This window comes from Scyliorhinus torazame, chromosome 13 (assembly GCF_047496885.1).
Source record: "Scyliorhinus torazame isolate Kashiwa2021f chromosome 13, sScyTor2.1, whole genome shotgun sequence".
Taxonomy (NCBI): Eukaryota; Metazoa; Chordata; class Chondrichthyes; order Carcharhiniformes; family Scyliorhinidae; genus Scyliorhinus; species Scyliorhinus torazame.
Window position 1 is genome coordinate 214,536,797 of NC_092719.1, and position 19,777 is coordinate 214,556,573.

Consider the following 19,777-nt stretch of genomic DNA (forward strand, 5'->3'; position numbering starts at 1 on the left):
CCCCAGGGAGCGCGGCAGGGAGGGAATCCCAGGGAGAGGTGCAGGGAGGGAATCCCAGGGGGAGGTGCAGGGAGGGAATCCCAGGGGGAGGTGCAGGGAGGGAGCCCCAGGGAGCGGTGCAGGGAGGGAATCCCAGGGAGCGGTGCAGGGAGGGAACCCAGGGAGCGGTGCAGGGAGGGAATCCCAGGGAGCGGTGCAGGGAGGGAATCCCAGGGAGCGGTGCAGGGAGGGAATCCCAGGGAGCGGTCCAGGGAGGGAATCCCAGGGAGCGGTGCAGGGAGGGAATCCTGACCTGCACATCTTTGGACTGTGGGAGGAAACCGGAGCACCCGGAGGAAACCCCCCTTAAGGGGACGGAAAGGATCCGAAAGATGACACCTCTCACAGTGTGGCACTCCCTCAGTACTGCGGTGCAGTGCCAGCCCCCAGCTAAAGAAATGTATTGTTGAGAGAATTCCGTGAATATTCAGGCCGTAGCAGTGAGCTGACACCAAACATGGGTTCATAGAAAGGATGGCTGAGTTATTTAAGGAGCATCACAGTTTTTCAGAGCCCTGGGAAAGTATGAGTTATGAGCAGGAGGTGTGATGAGAGAGTCGAGAAAGGGTTGTGAGAGAGAAGGAATTGGGGCCAATTCAGGAGTAACTTTCACACATACAGCATCTTAAAAGAAAAGATATTGCATCTCGAAAATGCCATTCACAACCTCAGAATGTCCCAACATGCTTCACAGCTTTTTAACACATAGTCACACAACAGGATTCTACACAGAGCAATGGGTCAATGAGCAGATAATCTGATTTAGTCAAGGGCTAAATATTGGCCAGGTTACCAGGGGTATCTCCCTGCTCTTCATGGAAATAATACTGTGTGATCTTTTAACACATTTACCTAAAGGGCAGACAGGGTATCGGTTTAAGATTTTTTTTACATTTAGAGTACCCAATAAATTTTTTTTCCAATTAAGGGGCAATTTAGCGTGGCCAACCCACCGACTCTGCACATCGTTGGGTTGTGGGGGCGAAACCCACGCAGACACGGGGAGAATGTGCAAACTCCACACAGACAGTGACCCAGAGCCAGGATCGAACCCAGGTCCTCGGCGCCGTGAGGCAGCAGTGCAAACCACTGCGCCTTCGTGCTGCCCTTCCTTTGGGATATTCTTATGGAAACCATAAACTGGCAAACGATGTAAAAGTCCTCCTTTTGTACACCAGTGAAGCGAGCAGCACGGTGACGCAGTGGTTAGCACTGCTGCCTACGGTGCTGAGGACCCGGGTTTGATCCCGGCCCCGGGTCACTGTCTGTGTGGAGTTTGCACATTCTCCCCGTGTCTGCGTGGGCCTCACCCCCACAACACTGAGTGCTGAATTTGGTGCATTTGAGTGCTATAGTGAGAGTTTGGTGACTGAGGGAGTATAAGGCTTCATTTTTATCTAAAGTCTAGTCTTTCTTTTATTTAGTTAATTAACTTAAAAGTTGCTGTTTGGTTTAGAAGAAGGTGAATTTTCAATCAGCTTTAAACAAAGCTTCTACTTGTAGGCACTTGCAGCTGGAGCTTGTTAATTAGTTAATTGGATTAGGCCAGTTTTCAGAGGCTAGATTCACAGTATAAAAGTGATCCCCTACAGTGCAGACTTTGTTTGCACTGAGTGCTGAATTTGGTGCATTTGAGTGCTATAGTGAGAGTTTGGTGGCTGAGGGACTGCTGAATTTGGTGCATTTGAGTGCTATAGTGAGAGTTTGGTGGCTGAGGGACTGCTGAATTTGGTGCATTTGAGTGCTATAATGAGAGTTTGGTGACTGAGGGAGTGCTGAATTTGGTGCATTTGAGTGCGACAGTGAGAGTTTAGTGAGGAGGGAGTAAGGTGCTCCTTTCATTTTGTTTCCTACATTTCCGCAAAGAGTGAGAAGAGAACCAGGGGTTTACAGAGAGTGCAGCTGACTGGGAGCAGAGTCGGAGGGCGGAGATCCAGTTGGTCCACAGGGCAGCTATATTCTGTAAGGTAAGAGGGGATGGAGGCTAGGCCAGTTGCATGCTCCTCCTGTAGGATGTGGGTGGTGAGGGATACCACTGGTGTCTCCGCTGACTATACCTGCGGGAAGTGCACCCAACTCCAGCTCCTCAAAGACCGAGTTAGGGAACGAGAGCTGAAGCTGGATGAACTTCGGATCATCCGGGAGGCAGAGGGGGTGATCGAGATGAGTTACAGGGAGGTAACCACACCCAAGGTACAGGACAAGAATAGCTGGGTTACAGTCAGGGGGAAAAAAACCAAACAGGTAGACAGTGCAGGGATCCCTCGTGGCCGTTCCCCTTCAAAACAAGTATACCGTTTTGGATGCTGTTGGGGGGATGACCTACCGGGGGAAGGCCCTAGCGGCCAGGTCTCTGGCACTGAGTCTGGCTCTGGGGCTCAGAAGGGAAGGGGGGAGAATAGAAAAGCAATAGTTGTAGGAGATTCAATGGTTAGGGGAATAGATAGGAGATTCTGTGGTCGCGAGCGAGACTCCCGGAAGTTATGTTGCCTCCCGGGTGCCAGGGCCAGGGATGTCTCGGATCATGTCTTCAGGATCCTTAAGCGGGAGAGTTAGCAGCCAGAAGTCGTGGTGCACATTGGTACCAACGACGTAGGTAGGAAAAGGGGTGTGGAGGTAATAAATGAGTTTAGGGAGTTAGGCTGGAAGTTAAAAGCCAAGACAGACAGAGTTGTCATCTCTGGTTTGTTGCCGGTGCCACGTGATAGCGAGGCTAGGAATAGGGAGAGAGTGCAGCTGAACACGTGGCTGCAGGAATGGTGTAGGAGGGAGGGCTTCAGGTATTTGGATAATTGGAGCGCATTCTGGGGAAGGTGGGGCCTGTACAAGCAGGACGGGTTGCATCTGAACCAGAGGGGCACCAATATCCTGGGAGGGAGATTTTCTAGTACTGTTCGGGAGGGTTTAAACTAATTTGGCAGGGGAATGGGAACTGGATTTGTAGTCCAGCAACTAAGGTAGCCAACATTCAGGACGCCAAAGCGTGTAATGAGGCAGTGGGGAAGGGAACACTGACAAAGGAGAGTACTTGCAGGCACGGAGATGGGTTGAAGTGTGTATACTTCAACGTAAGAAGCATCAGGAATAAGGTGGGTGAACTTAAGGCATGGATCGGTACTTGGGACTACGATGTGGTGGCCATCACGGAAACTTGGATAGAAGAGGGGCAGAAATGGTTGTTGGGGGTCCCTGGTTATAGATGTTTCAATAAGATTAGGGAGGGTGGTAAAAGAGGTGGGGGGGGGGTGGCATTGTTAATTAGAGATAGTATAGCAGCTGCAGAAAGGCAGTTCGAGGAGTATCAGCCTACTGAGGTAGTATGGATTGAAGTCAGAAATAGGAAAGGAGCAGTCACCTTGATAGGAGTTTTCTATAGGCCCCCCAATAGTAGCAGAGATGTGGAGGAACAGATTGGGAAACAGATTTTGGAAAGGTGCAGAAGTCACAGGGTAGTAGTCATGGGTGACTTTAACTTCCCAAACATTGAGTGGAAACTCTTTAGATCAAATAGTTTGGATGAGGTGGTGTTTGTGCAGTGTGTCCAGGAAGCTTTTCTAACACAGTATGTAGATTGTCCGACCAGAGGAGGAGCAATATTGGATTTAGTACTTGGTAATGAACCAGGGCAAATGATAGATTTGTTAGTGGGGGAGCATTTTGGAGATAGTGACCACAATTCTGTGACTTTTACTTTAGTAATGGAGAGGGATAGGTTCTGGCAACAGGGCAAGGTTTACAATTGGGGGAAGGGTAAATATGATGTTGTCAGACAAGAATTGAAGTGCATAAGTTGGGAACTTAGGCTGTCAGGGAAGGACACAAGTGAAATGTGGAACTTGTTCAAGGAACAGGTACTACGTGTCCTTGATGTGCATGTCCCTGTCAGGCAGGGAAGAGATGGTCGAGTGAGGGAACCATGGTTGACAAGAGAGGTTGAATGTCTTGTTAAGAGGAAAAAGGAGACTTATGTAAGGCTGAGGAAACAAGGTTCAGACAGGGCATTGGAGGGATACAAGATAGCCAGGAGGGAACTGAAGAAAGGGATTAGGAGAGCTAAGAGAGGGCATGAACAATCTTTGGCGGGTAGGATCAAGGAAAACCCCAAGGCCTTTTACACATATGTGAGAAATATGAGAATGACTAGAGCGAGGGTAGGCCCGATCAAGGACAGTAGCGGGAGATTGTGTATTGAGTCTGAAGAGATAGGAGAGGTCTTGAACGAGTACTTTTCTTCTGTATTTACAAATGAGAGGGGCCATATAGAGAACAGTGTGAAACAGACTGGTAAGCTCGAGGAAATACTTGTTAGGAAGGAAGATGTGTTGGGCATTTTGAAAAACTTGAGGATAGACAAGTCCCCCGAGCCTGACGGGATATATCCAAGGATTCTATGGGAAGCAAGAGATGAAATTGCAGAGCCGTTGGCAATGATCTTTTCGTCCTCACTGTCAACAGGGGTGGTACCAGGGGATTGGAGAGTGGCGAATGTCGTGCCCCTGTTCAAAAAAGGGAATGGGGATAACCCTGGGAATTACAGGCCAGTTAGTCTTACTTCGGTGGTCGGCAAAGTCATGGAAAGGGTACTGAAGGATAGGATTTCTGAGCATCTGGAAAGACACTGCTTGATTAGGGATAGTCGGCACGGATTTGTGAGGGGTAGGTCTTGCCTTACAAGTCTTATTGACTTCTTGGAGGAGGTGACCAAGCATGTGGATGAAGGTAAAGCAGTGGATGTAGTGTACATGGATTTTAGTAAGGCATTTGATAAGGTTCCCCATGGTAGGCTTATGCAGAAAGTAAGGAGGCATGGGATAGTGGGAAATTTGGCCAGCTGGATAACGAACTGGCTAACCGATAGAAGTCAGAGAGTGGTGGTGGATGGCAAATATTCAGCCTGGATCCCAGTTACCAGTGGCGTACCGCAGGGATCAGTTCTGGGTCCTCTGCTGTTTGTGATTTTCATTAATGACTTGGATGAGGGAGTTGAAGGGTGGGTCAGTAAATTTGCAGATGATACGAAGATTGGTGGAGTTGTGGACAGTGAGGAGGGCTGTTGTCGGCTGCAAAGAGACATAGATAGGATGCAGAGCTGGGCTGAGAAGTGGCAGATGGAGTTTAACCCTGAAAAGTGTGAGGTTGTCCATTTTGGAAGGACAAATATGAATGCGGAATACAGGGTTAACGGTAGAGTTCTTGGCAATGTGGAGGAGCAGAGAGATCTTGGGGTCTATGTTCATACATCTTTGAAAGTTGCCACTCAAGTGGATAGAGCTGTGAAGAAGGCCTATGGTGTGCTAGCGTTCATTAACAGAGGGATTGAATTTAAGAGCCATGAGGTGATGATGCAGCTGTACAAAACTTTGGTAAGGCCACATTTGGAGTACTGTGTACAGTTCTGGTCGCCTCATTTTAGGAAGGGTGTGGAAGCTTTGGAAAAGGTGCAAAGGAGATTTACCAGGATGTTGCCTGGAATGGAGAGTAGGTCTTACGAGGAAAGGTTGAGGGTGCTAGGCCTTTGCTCACTAGAACGGAGAAGGATGAGGGGGCGACTTGATAGAGGTTTATAAAATGATCAGGGGAATAGATAGAGTAGACAGTCAGAGACTTTTTCCACGGGTGGAACAAACCATTACAAGGGGACATAAATTTCAGGTGAATGGTGGAAGATATAGGGGGGATGTCAGAGGTAGGTTCTTTACCCAGAGAGTAGTGGGGGCATGGAATGCACTGCCTGTGGAAGTAGTTGAGTCGGAAACATTAGGAACCTCAAGCAGCTATTGGATAGGTACATGGATTACGGTAAAATTATATAGTGTAGATTTATTTGTTCTTAAGGGCAGCCCGGTAGCATTGTGGATAGCACAATTGCTTCACAGCTCCAGGGTCCCAGGTTCAATTCCGGCTTGGGTCACTGTCTGTGCGGAGTCTGCACGTTCTCCCCGTGTCTGCGTGGGTTTCCTCCGGGTGCTCCGGTTTCCTCCCACAGTCCAAAGATGTGCAGGTTAGGTGGATTGGCCGTGATAAATTGACCTTAGTGTCCAAAATTGCCCTTCGTGTTGGGTGGAGGTGTTGACTTTGGGTAGGGTGCTCTTTCCAAGAGCCGGTGCAGACTCAATAGGCCGAATGGCCTCCTTCTGCACTGTAAATTCAATGATAATCTATGATTAATCTAGGACAAAGGTTCGGCACAACATCGTGGGCTGAAGGGCCTGTTCTGTGCTGTATTTTCTATGTTCTAACACAAAGATGTGCAGAGTAGGTGGATTGGCCGCGCTAAATTGCCCCTCAATTGGAAAATAAAAATTGGGTACTCTAAATTTTGAAAAGTGTACACCAGTGAAAATAGGGGGGGGGGGGGGAGAGAAGTGAGGCATCGATCGTGTGATAACTTTGAAAAGTTATTGCCAGCCGATTAAGGCGGTCTGGACCCACGTTTTGCAGTTGGCCAGGAGGAGCTTAGGACCCAGGAGCGGGTAGGATCTGACCGGGAGGACACAGACACTGCGCAATCTGCTGTCTCCCTCTGACCAAACATCAGCAATTGACACAGAGAGCCGCAAAGTCGCTGTTGGAGAGGGGGGCAGAAGAGGAGAAGTTATTTGCACTAGTTTTGCCAGCAGCAGAGAGAGGTAGGAGGAAGACAAGGAGGGGTAAAGCTGGGGGAGGAGACGCATTTGTGAAATGAACGCATGTAAGTTTCACCCACCTGGATTGCTACAAGCTGCACTTACCCCCGGAGCGGGCTAGCGGAGAGGCTGGCGCGTCTACCATTGATTGGCAATAGATTTTCATGCAGTGTTTTTAACCCAATTGTTTTCTCTGGCTAGGACGACAAGAGGGCGAGGGTGCCAGGCGGTGTTTCAACCCATCGCGCTCAGGGGACCTGCTCAAAGACACGAAGCTCCTCTGAAGAAACCTCCCAGACACAGAACGTTGAGCCTCAGGAAGGGAAAGGCAGGAGAGGAGTGGGGGAAGGAAGAGAAAAACCATCCTCTCCTCCTCTGCCTCTGCACGATGAGCCTCCCACTCCTTTGTCCATTGGGTGAGTGAAAGCGTTTGACTCTCTCTCTCTCTCTCTCTCCCCCTTTTGAGGGGAGGGAGATGGGGTTTTGATTATAACTGGGGAGGGAGGGAGGGGGGGGGGGGGGGGGGGTGAGGATCTATTGTAAAGCAGTGCGTAAGATATTGCCGAGGAGATTCTTCAATGGGAGGCGATTTTTACCTGATTGATTGATTGCCACATGTACCGAAGTACAGTGAAAAGTACCAGCTCCGGGAGATGCTGTGTGCAATCAAACTGTGAATGAAAGGGGGCCTGCATTTGCATAGCGCCTTCAACCACTCCCCCAGAACGTCCCAAAAGCCCCTTACAGCCCATGAAGGACTTTTTGTTCGGGGGTGCTGTCGCTGTTGCAGGTAACGAGGCAGCTGATTTGCGCACAGCAAGATCCCACACACAGCAGTGCGGTAACTGACACACCATGTGTTGTAGTGGGTGGGGGTGGGGGGGGGGGGGGGGGAGGGGAGAGGGGTGGGGGGGGGGGGAGGGGAGGGGTGGAGCTGTAATGATATTTTGGTTTAGTTTGTTAAAGTTTCCTCTTGCGTTTTGTTTTAGATACAGCGTCCCACCTGAGGGGGGCTGTCACCCCACCCCTTCGTTTAATTTATTGATCGTTTGTTTAATTCAAAGATTCTCCAAAAGGGAGACCAGGTGTTCGCGCTGTCGTCAACGCCGTCACGTTTCACGATGGCACAAAACGGGCGCGAGGACTACCGATTCTGGCCCCCACAGGGGGCTAGCACGGCGCTGGAGCGATTCACGCCGCTCCAGCCTCCCTTCCCGGTGGCAAATGGGCACCGCGCCAACCCGCGCATGCGCGGGGGACTTCTTCAATGCTCCGGCCCCGACGCAACATGGCACGGGGGGTCTGGGGCCGGAAGCCAGGCCCGGGGGGGGGAGAGGCCGGCCCGCTGATCGGTGAGCCCCGATCGCGGGCCAGACCCCATCGGAGCCCCCCCCCCCCCCCCCCGGTGAAGGAGCGCTTTTCCCCGCCCCACAGGCCGCCCCCCGACCCTTCGCGCAGAGTTCCCGCCGGCAGCGACCAGGGGTGAACGGCGCCGGCGGGACTCTGCCGTTTCCACGCGCCGCTCGGCCCATCCGGGCTGGAGAATCGGCGGCCCCCCCGCGACCGGCGCCGCACCAAACATGCCAGCGCAAATGGCGCCGATTCTCCGCACCTCGGAGAATCGCAGGTCGGCGTAGGCGTGGCGCGGTTGCGGTGGTTCTCTGGCTTGGCGCGGGGCTCGGAGAATCGCGCCCCCCCCCCCGTCTCATTAGTTTGTTTTTTGTTTATTAAAAAGAGTATAATGGTTGGAGGGGGTCGGTTTAGCTCAGTTGGCTGGACGGCAGGTTTGTGATGCGGTGGGACTACGAGAGCATGGGTTCAATTCCCGTATCAGCTGAGGTTATTCATGAAGGCCTCACCTTCTCAACCTCACCCCCCCCTCGCCTGAGGTGTGGTGATCCTCCGGTTAAATCACCACCAGTCAGCTCTCCCCCTCAAAGGGCAAAACAGCCTCTGGTCCTCTGCGACTGTGCCGATTTTGCATTTCAACGTTTAGTGATGGGGGTTGAGGTGACCTCCACCTCCTCCTCCGAATAGTGCTGAGAGATCCAGCATGCAGGGGCCTCACTCAGTTTAATGTCTTATCCACAAGACAGCACCACACTCCCTCAGCACTGTGCTAAAGCAACAGCCTCAAATCTGCCCTCCAGCATCATGGTGTGGGATTTAAACCCACAACCTCCTGACTCAGAGACAGGAGTGCTGCCTACTGAGTCACAGCCGATCACAAAAAGGTTCTGCATTCTTTTACAGGGAAGTACGAAATGTCAGGTCGGATAAAGTTACGATGGAGGTAAATCGGAGATTAAGAATTTGGAGGGTTTTTTTAAGTTTAATTTACTTATTTTGCATGGCTCACTTATTGAACAGACCGACTTTAAACGGTTCTACTTGCCAAGTTTTGCCTTGGGGGCTGTTTGAAGATTTGTTCCCGTAATGCCCGAGATGGTGAACTGCCCAGTTGGTGAGAGCTGCTGTGAGCCACAGGCACTGATAGGGTTAAAATTAAACCCACGGGGACTGTTAAACAAATAGAGAGATTTGCCACCATTGTAGGAATGATGTGGAGATGCCGTCGTTGGACTGGGGTAAGCACAGTTAAGAAGTCTTACAACACCAGGTTAAAGTCCAACAGGTTGGTTCAAACACTAGCTTTCGGAGCACTGCTCCTTCCTTCATCTGAGGAAGACTTCTTATTGTAGGAATGGTGAGAGAGATGTTTGGGGCGGTGGGGGGGGGGATTTGCATTTTTAATGCTCCTTTTGTGACTACTGACTGGATCAAAGTACCTTCCAGACAATGAAGTAATTTTGAAGTGTAGTTGCTGTTGTTATGTAGGAAACGGGGCATCCAATTTATGCACAGCAAGCTCCCACCAACAGCAAAGTGATCATCTGGTTTTGTGATGTTGATCAACGGATAAATATTGGCCTGGATACCAGGGAGAACTTTCGTGCCTATCAAAATGTAACCCTGGATCTTTTAAATCGACCTGAGAGGGCAGACAAGGCCTCATCCGAAAGATAGCACCTCCTGCGATGTAACACTTTGTAACACGGTAGCATAGGGTTAGCACAATTGCTTCACAGCTCCAGGGTCGCAGGTTTGAGTCCCGGCTTGGGTCGCTGCCTGTGCGGAGTCTGCATGTTCTCCCCCTTTCTGCGTGGGTTTCCTCCGGGTGCTCCGGTTTCCTCCCACAGACCAAAGATGTGCAGGTTAGATGGATTGGCCCTGCTAAATTGTCCCTTAGTGTCCAAATTGCCCTTAGTGTTGGATCAGGTTGCTGGGCTATTGGGATGGGGCGGAGGTGTGGACTTGGGAGGGGTGCTCTTTCAAAGAGCCGGTGCAGACCCGATGGGCCGAATGGCCTCCTTCTGCACAGTCAATTCTATGAAACACCCCCTCAGCATTGATTTTTTATGCTCAAACCCTGCAACCGGACTTGAACGCAGAAGCTTCTAAATTAGAGGCAAACAGTGCAACCCCTGAGCCCCAGCCGAAACTCCAGGGGAAGCTTGAAGGAAAAATCTAGCCGTTCACGGTGCACTCATTCTGTCAGGGACCTTGCTGAAAGGTCACTGCCTTGGAATGTTAGCTCTGTTTCTCTCTTCACCAACGCTGCCTGACTGCTGAGTATTTCCCCCACCTTATACATGCAGTTTGTCAACATTAGTGTGTGGTGCTGGTCAATGCTCTCAGAAAGTTGTGGGTTTAAGTCCTATCCCCTGCACTTGAATATATAATATGTAGAGGTCTACCAAATTCTGAGGGGCATAGACAAGGTGGATAGTCAGAGACTTTTTCCCAGGGTAGAGGGGTCAATTACTAGGGGGCATAGGTTTAGAGGAGATGTACGAGGCAAGTTATTTACACAGCGGGTAGTGGGTGCCTGGAACCCGCTGCCGGAGGAGGTGGTGGAAGCAGGGATGATAGTGACGTTTAAGGGGCACCTTGACAAATACATGAACAGGATGGGAATAGAGGGATACGGACCCCGGAGGTGTCGAAGATTTTAGTTCAGACGGGCAGCCATGGTCGGTGCAGGATTGCAGGGCCGAAGGGCCTGTTCCTGTGCTGTACTTTTCCTTGTTCTTTGTTCTTTATAATCCAGCCTAACATTCACAGTGCTGCAGTATCCGGCATTGCTTTTTGGTTGTGACCTTAAACGCTGCCCCATTTAGCCTCTCTCGTGGACACAAAGAATTTATACAAAGAAAAGTATGGGCTATTTATAGCTCAACCTTGTCAGATCAAATTTAACACCGAGAAATGTGAAATAATACATTTTTGATAGGAAGAATGAGGAAGAGGCAAGATGAATAAACGGTACCGGTTTGAAGGAGATGCCGGAACAGAGAGACCTAGGAGTTTATGTAGACAAATCGGCACAGTGGTTAGCAGTGCTGTCTCACAGCACCAGGGACCTGGGTTCGATTCCAACGTCGGGTGACTGTCTGTCTGTGTGGAGTTTGCACTTTCTCCCCGTGTCTATGTTGGTTTCCTCCGGGTGCTCCGGTTTCCCCCCACGGTCCAAAGATGTCCAGGTTAGGTGGATTGGTCAGGATAAATTGCCCCTTAGTGTCCAAAGCTGTGCAGGTTAGGTGGGGTTACTGGGATGGGGCGGGGGATTGGGCTTGGATAGTGTGCTCTTTCTGAGGGTTGTTACAAACTTGATGGGCCGAATGGCCTCCTGCACTACAGGGATTCTGAGGAAATCTTTGAAGAAGCAAAACAAATTGAAAAGGCTGTTAAAAAGACATATAGAATCCTTACATTTAATAAAGGGACAGACTGAAAAAACAAGGAAGTTATGCTTAAACTTTTTTAAAACACCTCGGTTTGGCTTGAGCTGGGGTGTCGTCCTGGACATCACACTTTAGGAAGGATGTCAAAACCTTGACAAGGGGGTTTACTAGAATTATACAGAGACTGGAAAGGTTTGTTCACGTTCGAGTTGAGGAGGTTAAGAGAGGATTTAATGGAGGCGTTCAACACCGTGAATGGCTTTGAGAGAGAAAATAAGATTGTTTCCAGTGGCAAAAAGACCCCATAACCCAAGGACAAAGATTTGAGGTGATTGGCAAAAGAATCAGGACTGATGGGAGGAAATGCAGCGAATTGCATTGAGATTTATTGTCGGAAAGGGCAATGGAAACTGGTTTAATAGTAACTTTCAAATGAAAATTGGATAAATAATTGAAGGGGAAATATTTATAGGGCTCTGGGGAAAAGAGCAGGGAGAGGGAATAATTGAAGGTTCAGCATAGACACAATGTCCACCTCCCGTGCTGTTTCATTCCATGATCTTAACCAGTGTAACTGGATATTGCTTACCTGATCACTTACCACAATTAATATGTGTGAGAGCTTGCTGAGCTGCTGCAAATTTTCATTTCATTTCATCTTTTATATTTTAATTTATTATATAGTGGGATATGGCCATCATGGCAAGGCCAGCATTTTAGACCATCCCCAGTTGCCCTTCAACTGAGTGGCTGCTAGGCCATTTCAGAGGGTAATTAAGTGCCAACCACATTACTGGGGATCTGGAGAGACGTGTAGGCCAGATCAAATAAGGACAGCAGATTTCCTTCTCCCTTTCGTTCAAAGAATATTTTTATTCTCCTCATTTTTCACATTTTCAGCAAAAGATAACCAACAATAACAAATACAACAGCAAACCCCCGACCAGCATCCCATTCGTTACACAAAACCAAACCACCCTCCTACATCCCAAATACAAAACAAGAAAGAAAAAGAGAATCCGCGGTCATCCCATACATGGTAAACAATAAACCATACACTCCCCCCCCCCCCCCCCCCCCCCCACCACACACACACACACACACACACACACACACACACTCTTCCCTCCCCTCTCCCCTAATGTTCGATGGCATCCAATTCTTGAAAGTGCAGGATAAATAATGCCCATGAATTGTAGAACTAGTGTTAGTGGGCAGCACGGTAGCACAGTGGTTAGCACAATTGCTTCACAGCGCCAGGGTCCCAGGTTCGATTCCGGCTTGGGTCACTGTCTGTGCGGAGTCTGCATGTTCTCCCCATGTCTGCGTGGGTTTCCTCCGGGTGCTCCGGTTTCCTCCCACAGTCCAAAGATGTGCAGGTTAGGTGGATTGGCCATGATAAATTGCCCTAAATGTCCAAAATTGTTCTTAGTGTTGGGTGGGGTTACTGGGTTATGGGGATAGGGTGGACGTGTGCGGTTGGGAAGGGTGCTCTTTCCAAGAGCCGGTGCAGACTCGATGGGCCGAATGGCCTCCTTCTGCACTGTAAATTCTATGAATCTATGAAACCCTTCCATCCTCCCCCTGAGCTGAAACTTCACCTTCCCGAGCGTCACAAATTCCAGCAGGTCCCCCCCGCCACGCTGAGGCGCAGGGTGGAAAAGCTGACCTCTATCCCAGCAAGACCAGCCTCCGGGAAATCAGCGCGGCGAAGGCTAAGACATCTGCCTCCGTACCATCTTTGAACCCGGCTGATCCGACACCCCGAATATGGCTTCTCGGTGACCTGATTCGAGTCTCCCGTGCACCACCCCCGAGATGACCTCAAAGACGTCCCTCCAATACCCCTCCAGATTCGGGCAGGACCAAAACATGTGAACGTGGTTTGCGGGGCTCCTCCCCCACCACTCACACACATCCTCCACCCTCTCAAAGCGTCGGCTCATCCTCACCCTCGTGAGGTGCGCCCTATATACCACCTTCAACTGTATCAGCCCCAACCTCATGCACGAGGTTGAGGCGTTTACCCTCCAAAACCCAGCTCCTCACCATCTCCGCGTTCGCCGCCCAGTAATAATATAATAGATTCAGGAGGCACAGCCCCCAGCCTGCCGTCCTCTCTGCAGAAACACCTTCCTAATCCCCGCCACCTTCCCCCCCCTCCTCCAAATAAACGAGGTAATCATCTTCTCCGGGATGGTTCACCTTCCCGGTTTGGCACATGTGGGGGGGATCTGTGCGCCCACCCGTGAACGGCCTTCCTCTCCATTCCTTCTCTGCTATATGTGAGCTCCCTTTCACCCAGACAGTGCTCCCTGGCCCCCTTTCTATTAACCCCCTCCTCTTATCTGCCCCCCCCCCTTCTACCGGATTGCAAACAATCTGCAAAGAGGTTTGTAAACTTCTTCCACATGTCGTGGAATCTCTCCTCAGACCCCCTTATCGAGAATTTTATTTTCCCTACGTGCTGGAACCCTGAGGCTCTGGGTGGAGCTGCCGACTTCCAGCCCAGCAGACGAATCCGCCTGCCGGTCAGTGAGGTGACTGCCAAGGCGTCCGCCCCCTTCCCTGTTCAGTACTCTGGATCTCTGACACCCTGAAGACCGCCACAGATGGGTACGGTTCCATCTCGGCCCCCTCGGCCTCGCAAAGGGCCATCCAGGACCCCCCCGAGTCTGGGGCAGGACCTGAACACGTGTCCGGGACCCCTTGACACCGCTCGCACTTATCCTCCACGTCCGGGAAGAACTCGCTCATGCGTGTCTTCGTAAGCTGTGCTCTGTGGACCACCTTGAGCTGCAGCAGGCTTAGCCCTCCGCCACAGGAGGAGGTGGAGTTGATCCTGTACAGCTCCTTGACCAAGAGTCCTCCTTCTAACTCCATGCCCAGCTCCTCCTCCCATTTCTGTTTGGTCTCGCCCAGTGGGATCCTGATGTTTTCGATGAGGCGTCCACAGATGTTGCCACATTTGTTGTCCCCTAATCAGTCCAGCCTTACTATTGTGTCCCGAAGTGTGTGTCCGGGTCTCGGGGGGATGATTTTGTCTCCTTGCGGCGAACGTAGCGCAGCTGCAGGTACCTGAGTTCATTACCTTTCGGGAGTTGGAGCCTCTCTCAGAGTCCCCCCCCCCTCCCCCAGAGCTACCAGTCTATTGTTCACGTACATGTCCTTCACTCTGTGGCCTTCTGTCCTCCCTGCATGTCCCAAGTCTGGTGTCTATCCTCGCCAAGCTTGAAATGGCGCCTGAGCTAGTTCGCAGCGGTGGGAGTGGTGCGGTGACCAGTGCTCAGAGAGTGACCTCCCTGTGCAGAAGGCCTGTTCAGACTCAGTCCACCTCCGGTTCCCTCAGTCATCCCCTCACCCTTTCCGTGTTTGCTGCCCAGTGGTAGAATAGGAGGTTCGGTAGGCCCAGGCCTTCTCGTGTCGCTGTAGGATGATCTTGCGTATCTGAGAGACTCTTCCCGCCCAGACGAAGGCCACGATTAACTTATAAACCCTGGTGGAGAATGGATTTGTTGATGAAGATCGGGAGTGATCTGAATACAAAGCGGAATCTAGGCAGCACGTTCGTTTTGACTTTCTGTTTCCTTCCCACTAGCGTAAGGGGGAGTGAGTCCCATCTTCGCAGGTCCCTCTTCACCTCCTCCACCCGGCTGGAGAGGTTCCGTTTGTGGAGCCTCTTCCAGCTGTGGACCACTTGGATCTTGGTGACCTTGGTTTGGGTCAGTTTAAACGGTGGTTCTTCCAGCTCCGCTCCTCCCTCTCGGAGGATCACCGGGAAGATCTCCCACTTTTAAGGGGCATCTTGACAAATACATGAATAGGATGGGAATAGAGGGATACGGACCCCGGAAGTGCTGAAGATTTTAGTTTAGACGGGCAGCATAGTCGGCACAGGCTTGGGGGGGGTGGGGGGGGGGGGCGAAGGGTCTGTTCCTGTGCTGTACTTTTCTTTGTTCTTTCCCAGATTGAGTTTGGAACCTGAGAAGGTACAAAACTCCCTAAGGATTCCCGTTATATTTAGTATGCTGGCCAGGGGATTCGACACGTAGAGGAGCAGGTCATCCTCATAGAGCGAGACTCCTATGATCTCTGCCCCCTGTCCGAATACCCGTCCACCACTCCGCCGATCTCAGGGAGATGGCCAGTGGTTCGATTGGCAGTGAGAATAGGAGCAGGGATGATGGGTTCCCCTGTGCAGCTGGAAGTACTCTGAGCTGGTGATGTACGTCCGTACGCTCACCATGAGCGCTGTACAGGAGCTTCATCCACACTCTGTACCCTGCTGTAAACCCAAACCGTTCCAAAACCTCCAGGAGGTACCTCCATTCTACTCGATCGAAAGCTTTCTCAGTGTCCAGGGAGATGATCACCTCTGGCGTCCTCTCCCCGGATGTGGTCAGTACACTGTGACAAACCTGGTCTGATCTTCCGCGATGACCTCTGGCAGGCAGCTCTCCATCCGCCTCACCAGTGCTTTCGCTAAGACTTTCACATCAGTATTTAGGAGAGAGATGGGTCATCGCTTCTCGGCCTTTTGGCTCAGATCTGGTATGTCTCTCTTCTGGGGACCATGAATTGGATTCAGTTTGGATTTGAATTGTTTTTTGGAGCAGGCAAGGAGCTGGATTAGGGGTTCACCCCTGTCCATGCTCTGAGTTCTGGCTTTGCAACTCAGGAAAAGTAAGACAAAAAAAACTTCTTAGGAGAGAGATGGGTCTGTATGATCCACGCTCTGTCGGGTCTTTGTCCTTTTTGGGGATCAGTGAGATTGAGGCCTGGGCCAGCTTAGACGGCAGGAGCCCCTTAGACATTGAGGCATTGAACATCTCCCGCAAGTGCGGGGCCAGCACTGCTGCAAATATTTTGTGAAAGTCTGTCAGGAGTCCATCCGGTCTCGCCGCTTTCCCTGACTGCATGGAATTAATGCACTCCACGATTTTGCTCAACTCTAACGATGGTTCCAGGCCTTGTTTCCTGTCCTCTCCACAACCGGGATATCCAGTCAGTTGAGGAACTGTTCCCTCATTGTATGTGAGGGTGTATAGCCCACGGTAAGGCCTCATTAACCTCTTTTGGGTCTGCTACCATTTCTGTCTCTAACTTGTCTGACACCCCCCCCCCCCCCCCCAAAAGTCTTTTCCATGAACAAGTAGTTTTAGAATGGGACCAGAACCCAGAGCTTGAGGAGCAGTGGGTGGGACACTAGCTTAGGCCAAGAGCACAGAGACATATTGTCGCACCAGAGATCAGGTGACTATGTAGACTGGGTTTGGCACCTGGGACTTGTTAAAAATGTGTTTATTTTTATTTAGCGAATGCCAAGTCCTGAACCAAGTAGTTTCCTCCAGTGTTGCTGTGTTGAGTGCGGATCGGCCTGCGCTGGGTCTGCGGATTGGACATTCCTCTATGGTGTGCTGCACAGTTTGCTCCCTCCCACAGGCACATTGGGGGCTGACACTAGTGCCCCATCTGTGGAAGTTGGTCAAGCAGGGGCCGTGGCCGGTCCTGAACCTGTTACGGGTGGAACCACTCTTTCCCTGGGAGGTTGAAACCAGGCAGCTGTTGGGTTGGATTTGAGACCAGGAACTTGCTTGTCATGTCCAATGATTCCCATTCATTTGTCCGGGTGGAATTTGCTTTGAGGTCCGGTGTGGAAGGGTTTTTCCTTCTTGATGGGAGGCGCACCTTGGGTGGGCTGAATAGATCAGCGTGGAATGTGTCTATAATGCAAGAAAAATTACCGCATAGCAGAATTAACGGTAACCATTAAAAATAATTGAAGACAATTATATCAATATAATGGACTTCACTTAATGTGACTAAAGTGTTAACCATGAATTATCACAGGAACTCCATAACCCCAGATGAATTTCAATGAAATAATATTAGAATATCAAATTATTATGATGAAAGATAAAAATGATATGAATTGTGCTTAATAATTGCTAATTAATCTAGATGAATAGTAGTTGGAACTTTGCATCAGCACCACTAATTTTAGTTCTGAATGCTGTCAACTTTATTTCAACTTAATTGAAATTAAGGCTGCAGTTCTAATGTGGGAGGTGCAGATTTTTGGTCAAGGTGTTGAATCTTAACTCGCACCTCTTGCCTAAATCCACCCAAATTATTGTTTGCATAAGTACTGGGCAGAAACTGTGTGAAATACAGAGAAATCCCAATGCTCGGACCTCCGGGATCTGCCCACAAATTAGTGTTAGGCGGAGCTTCATGATAGCCGAGGAGGCCCCATTCCTACATGAATGAGTCTCTATGTAACTCAACATGTCTACAAACGTGGGCTATGTCAAAAAGAACAGGTTCAAATGACAACACAGTAAAGCAGTGAATGTGTGAAAAATGCTTTATTCAATTTATTCACATCTCACAATGGCCTTGCCTTATGAAAGGCCGGAGCTTTACATTGAGAAATATCAGGATTAGCACCAGAAAAATTCCATAATCCTTTCCTGGCTTCGCGTGCTGTCTTCCGACCCGGACGCTTTTGTTGTTTTCGTGCTGTGCAGTGTGAAATGCTGGAACATCTCTACTGCCTTTGTGCTGTCAGCTGTAGGGAAACAGGCAAGTGGGTATTCACTGGACTCTTCAGAGCCATTGGCCTCCTCGGCTGAAGAATGTACTGCATCTACGATTGCATCTCTGTCAGAATGGTCCACGTCCCCAAGTGCTTCCATGGTTGTCTCCGCTAGAATTTCCAGGTCAACCTCTCACGAGTCAAAGCAAAGTGTTTCCTCACTGGGTTGGCTGGCCTCACCCTGCCCCTCGTCGCTCTTGACATCTTGTGCAGTTGTAGCCTGTTTGAACCCAGCCTGCTAGAAGCAGTTGGCAACTGTGGCTTCACTCCCCATTATCCATGTCTTCTTCATCATGAACATGGCCTCTAGAATAGCTGGATTGTACTCCTGCGCCTTGTCGAAATGACCTCAAAAACCTGAGTGATCAGTACTGGTTTTTCAGGTTCCGAAACACCTTTTGACTCATTGGCTGGGGTTTAGACCATGGTGTTGGGAGGCAAGAGCGTCAGCTTGAAGTCTTTTAACTTCCTCACAGCTTTAGTCGTCTTCACAGCTTTTGCGCCCCCCTCTCACACGGGGGATCACCATATTGAATACCGGCCTGCCTGGCGCTCCATGGTTTCACGCTCTTGAGGAGTCCAACTGTGTTCTGATTGGTCGGTGCCGTCATAAGACAAGTTAGGCTAATTTGGGGTTACCAGTGTGGAATTCCGGCTTATCGTGGACATCGCTCTATGGGATTTGCTTTCCGCCAACGAGAATGGTTGACGGCTTTGACATAATTGGAATGTTGTGTCACCTGAGTTTGACTTATGGCAATTTCACTGTCATGCAGTTTAGTGCAGTGTGGTGTAATTAACTGTGTGGTACAACAACCTGTACCATAAACTGACTATTCAGTTTGGTACAAGTAGAATTGCAGTGTAACTAAACGTGAACTATAACAAACCCTGCAATATAACTGAAATGTAAACCAAGAACTGTGGAAATGTGCAGCAGGTTGGACAACATCAAACTAAAGTCTGAAAAGGTTAGTGTACCAGTTTTTGGGCAAGAGGCAAGTCTTTATTAAAAGGGGTGTTTAAGTCTTGTTAAGTTATAACTTAACAAGACACAGAGACCTCGCGTAGAGCACTGTGTACACTTTTGATTTCATTGCTTAAGGAGCAATATACTTGCATTGGAAGCAGCTAAGAGAAACTTTGCTGGGCTGATTTGTGGGGTGAAGGTGTTGTTTTATAAGGGAAGGTTGCGTCTTTGCGCATCGGAGCTTAGAAAAATGAGAGGTGATCATATTGAAACATATTCGAAAGGGGGCTTGACAGGGTAGATGCTGAGAGGATATTTCCTCTCGTGGGTGAATCTAGAACCAGGGGCACAGTTTAAAAATAAGGGGGTCTCCTTTATAAGGCAGCGCTGAGGAGGAATTTCTTCTGTCGGAGGGTTTTTAGTCTTTGAAATTCTCTTTGCCAGCACGCTGTGGAGCCTGGGTCATTCAATATATTCTGGACTGATAAATCTTTGATCGACAAAGGAGTTCTGGGGGACAGGCAGGAGAGTGCATTGAAGACCACAATCGGATAAGCCACGGTCTCATTGAATTGCGGGGCAGACTCAATGGGCCGAATGGCCTACTTCTGCTCCTATTTCTTATGTTCTTATAAAAAAACAATCCAGTGAGTCTTACCAACTGGCTTTTTCCCCAGATCCCAGAGTATTTACATAAGAACATAAGAACATAAGAACATAAGAACTAGGAGCAGGAGTAGGCCATCTGGCCCCTCGAGCCTGCTCCGCCATTCAATGAGATCATGGCTGATCTTTTGTG

At 49.9% G+C, this 19,777-nt stretch overlaps 1 protein-coding gene across 1 annotated transcript in view; it reads left to right on the forward strand.

Moving 5' to 3' along the window:
* The first annotated feature begins 6,532 nt into the window (after positions 1-6,532).
* The window catches only part of podxl2 (podocalyxin-like 2), a 77,384-nt gene continuing 64,139 nt past the window's right edge, over positions 6,533-19,777 (forward strand). Inside the window, exons 1-2 of the mRNA XM_072473043.1 lie at positions 6,533-6,668; positions 6,867-7,081. Of these exons, the coding sequence (XP_072329144.1) occupies positions 7,054-7,081 (28 nt within the window). The 5' untranslated portion in view covers positions 6,533-6,668; positions 6,867-7,053. The remainder of the gene's footprint in view (positions 6,669-6,866; positions 7,082-19,777) is intronic.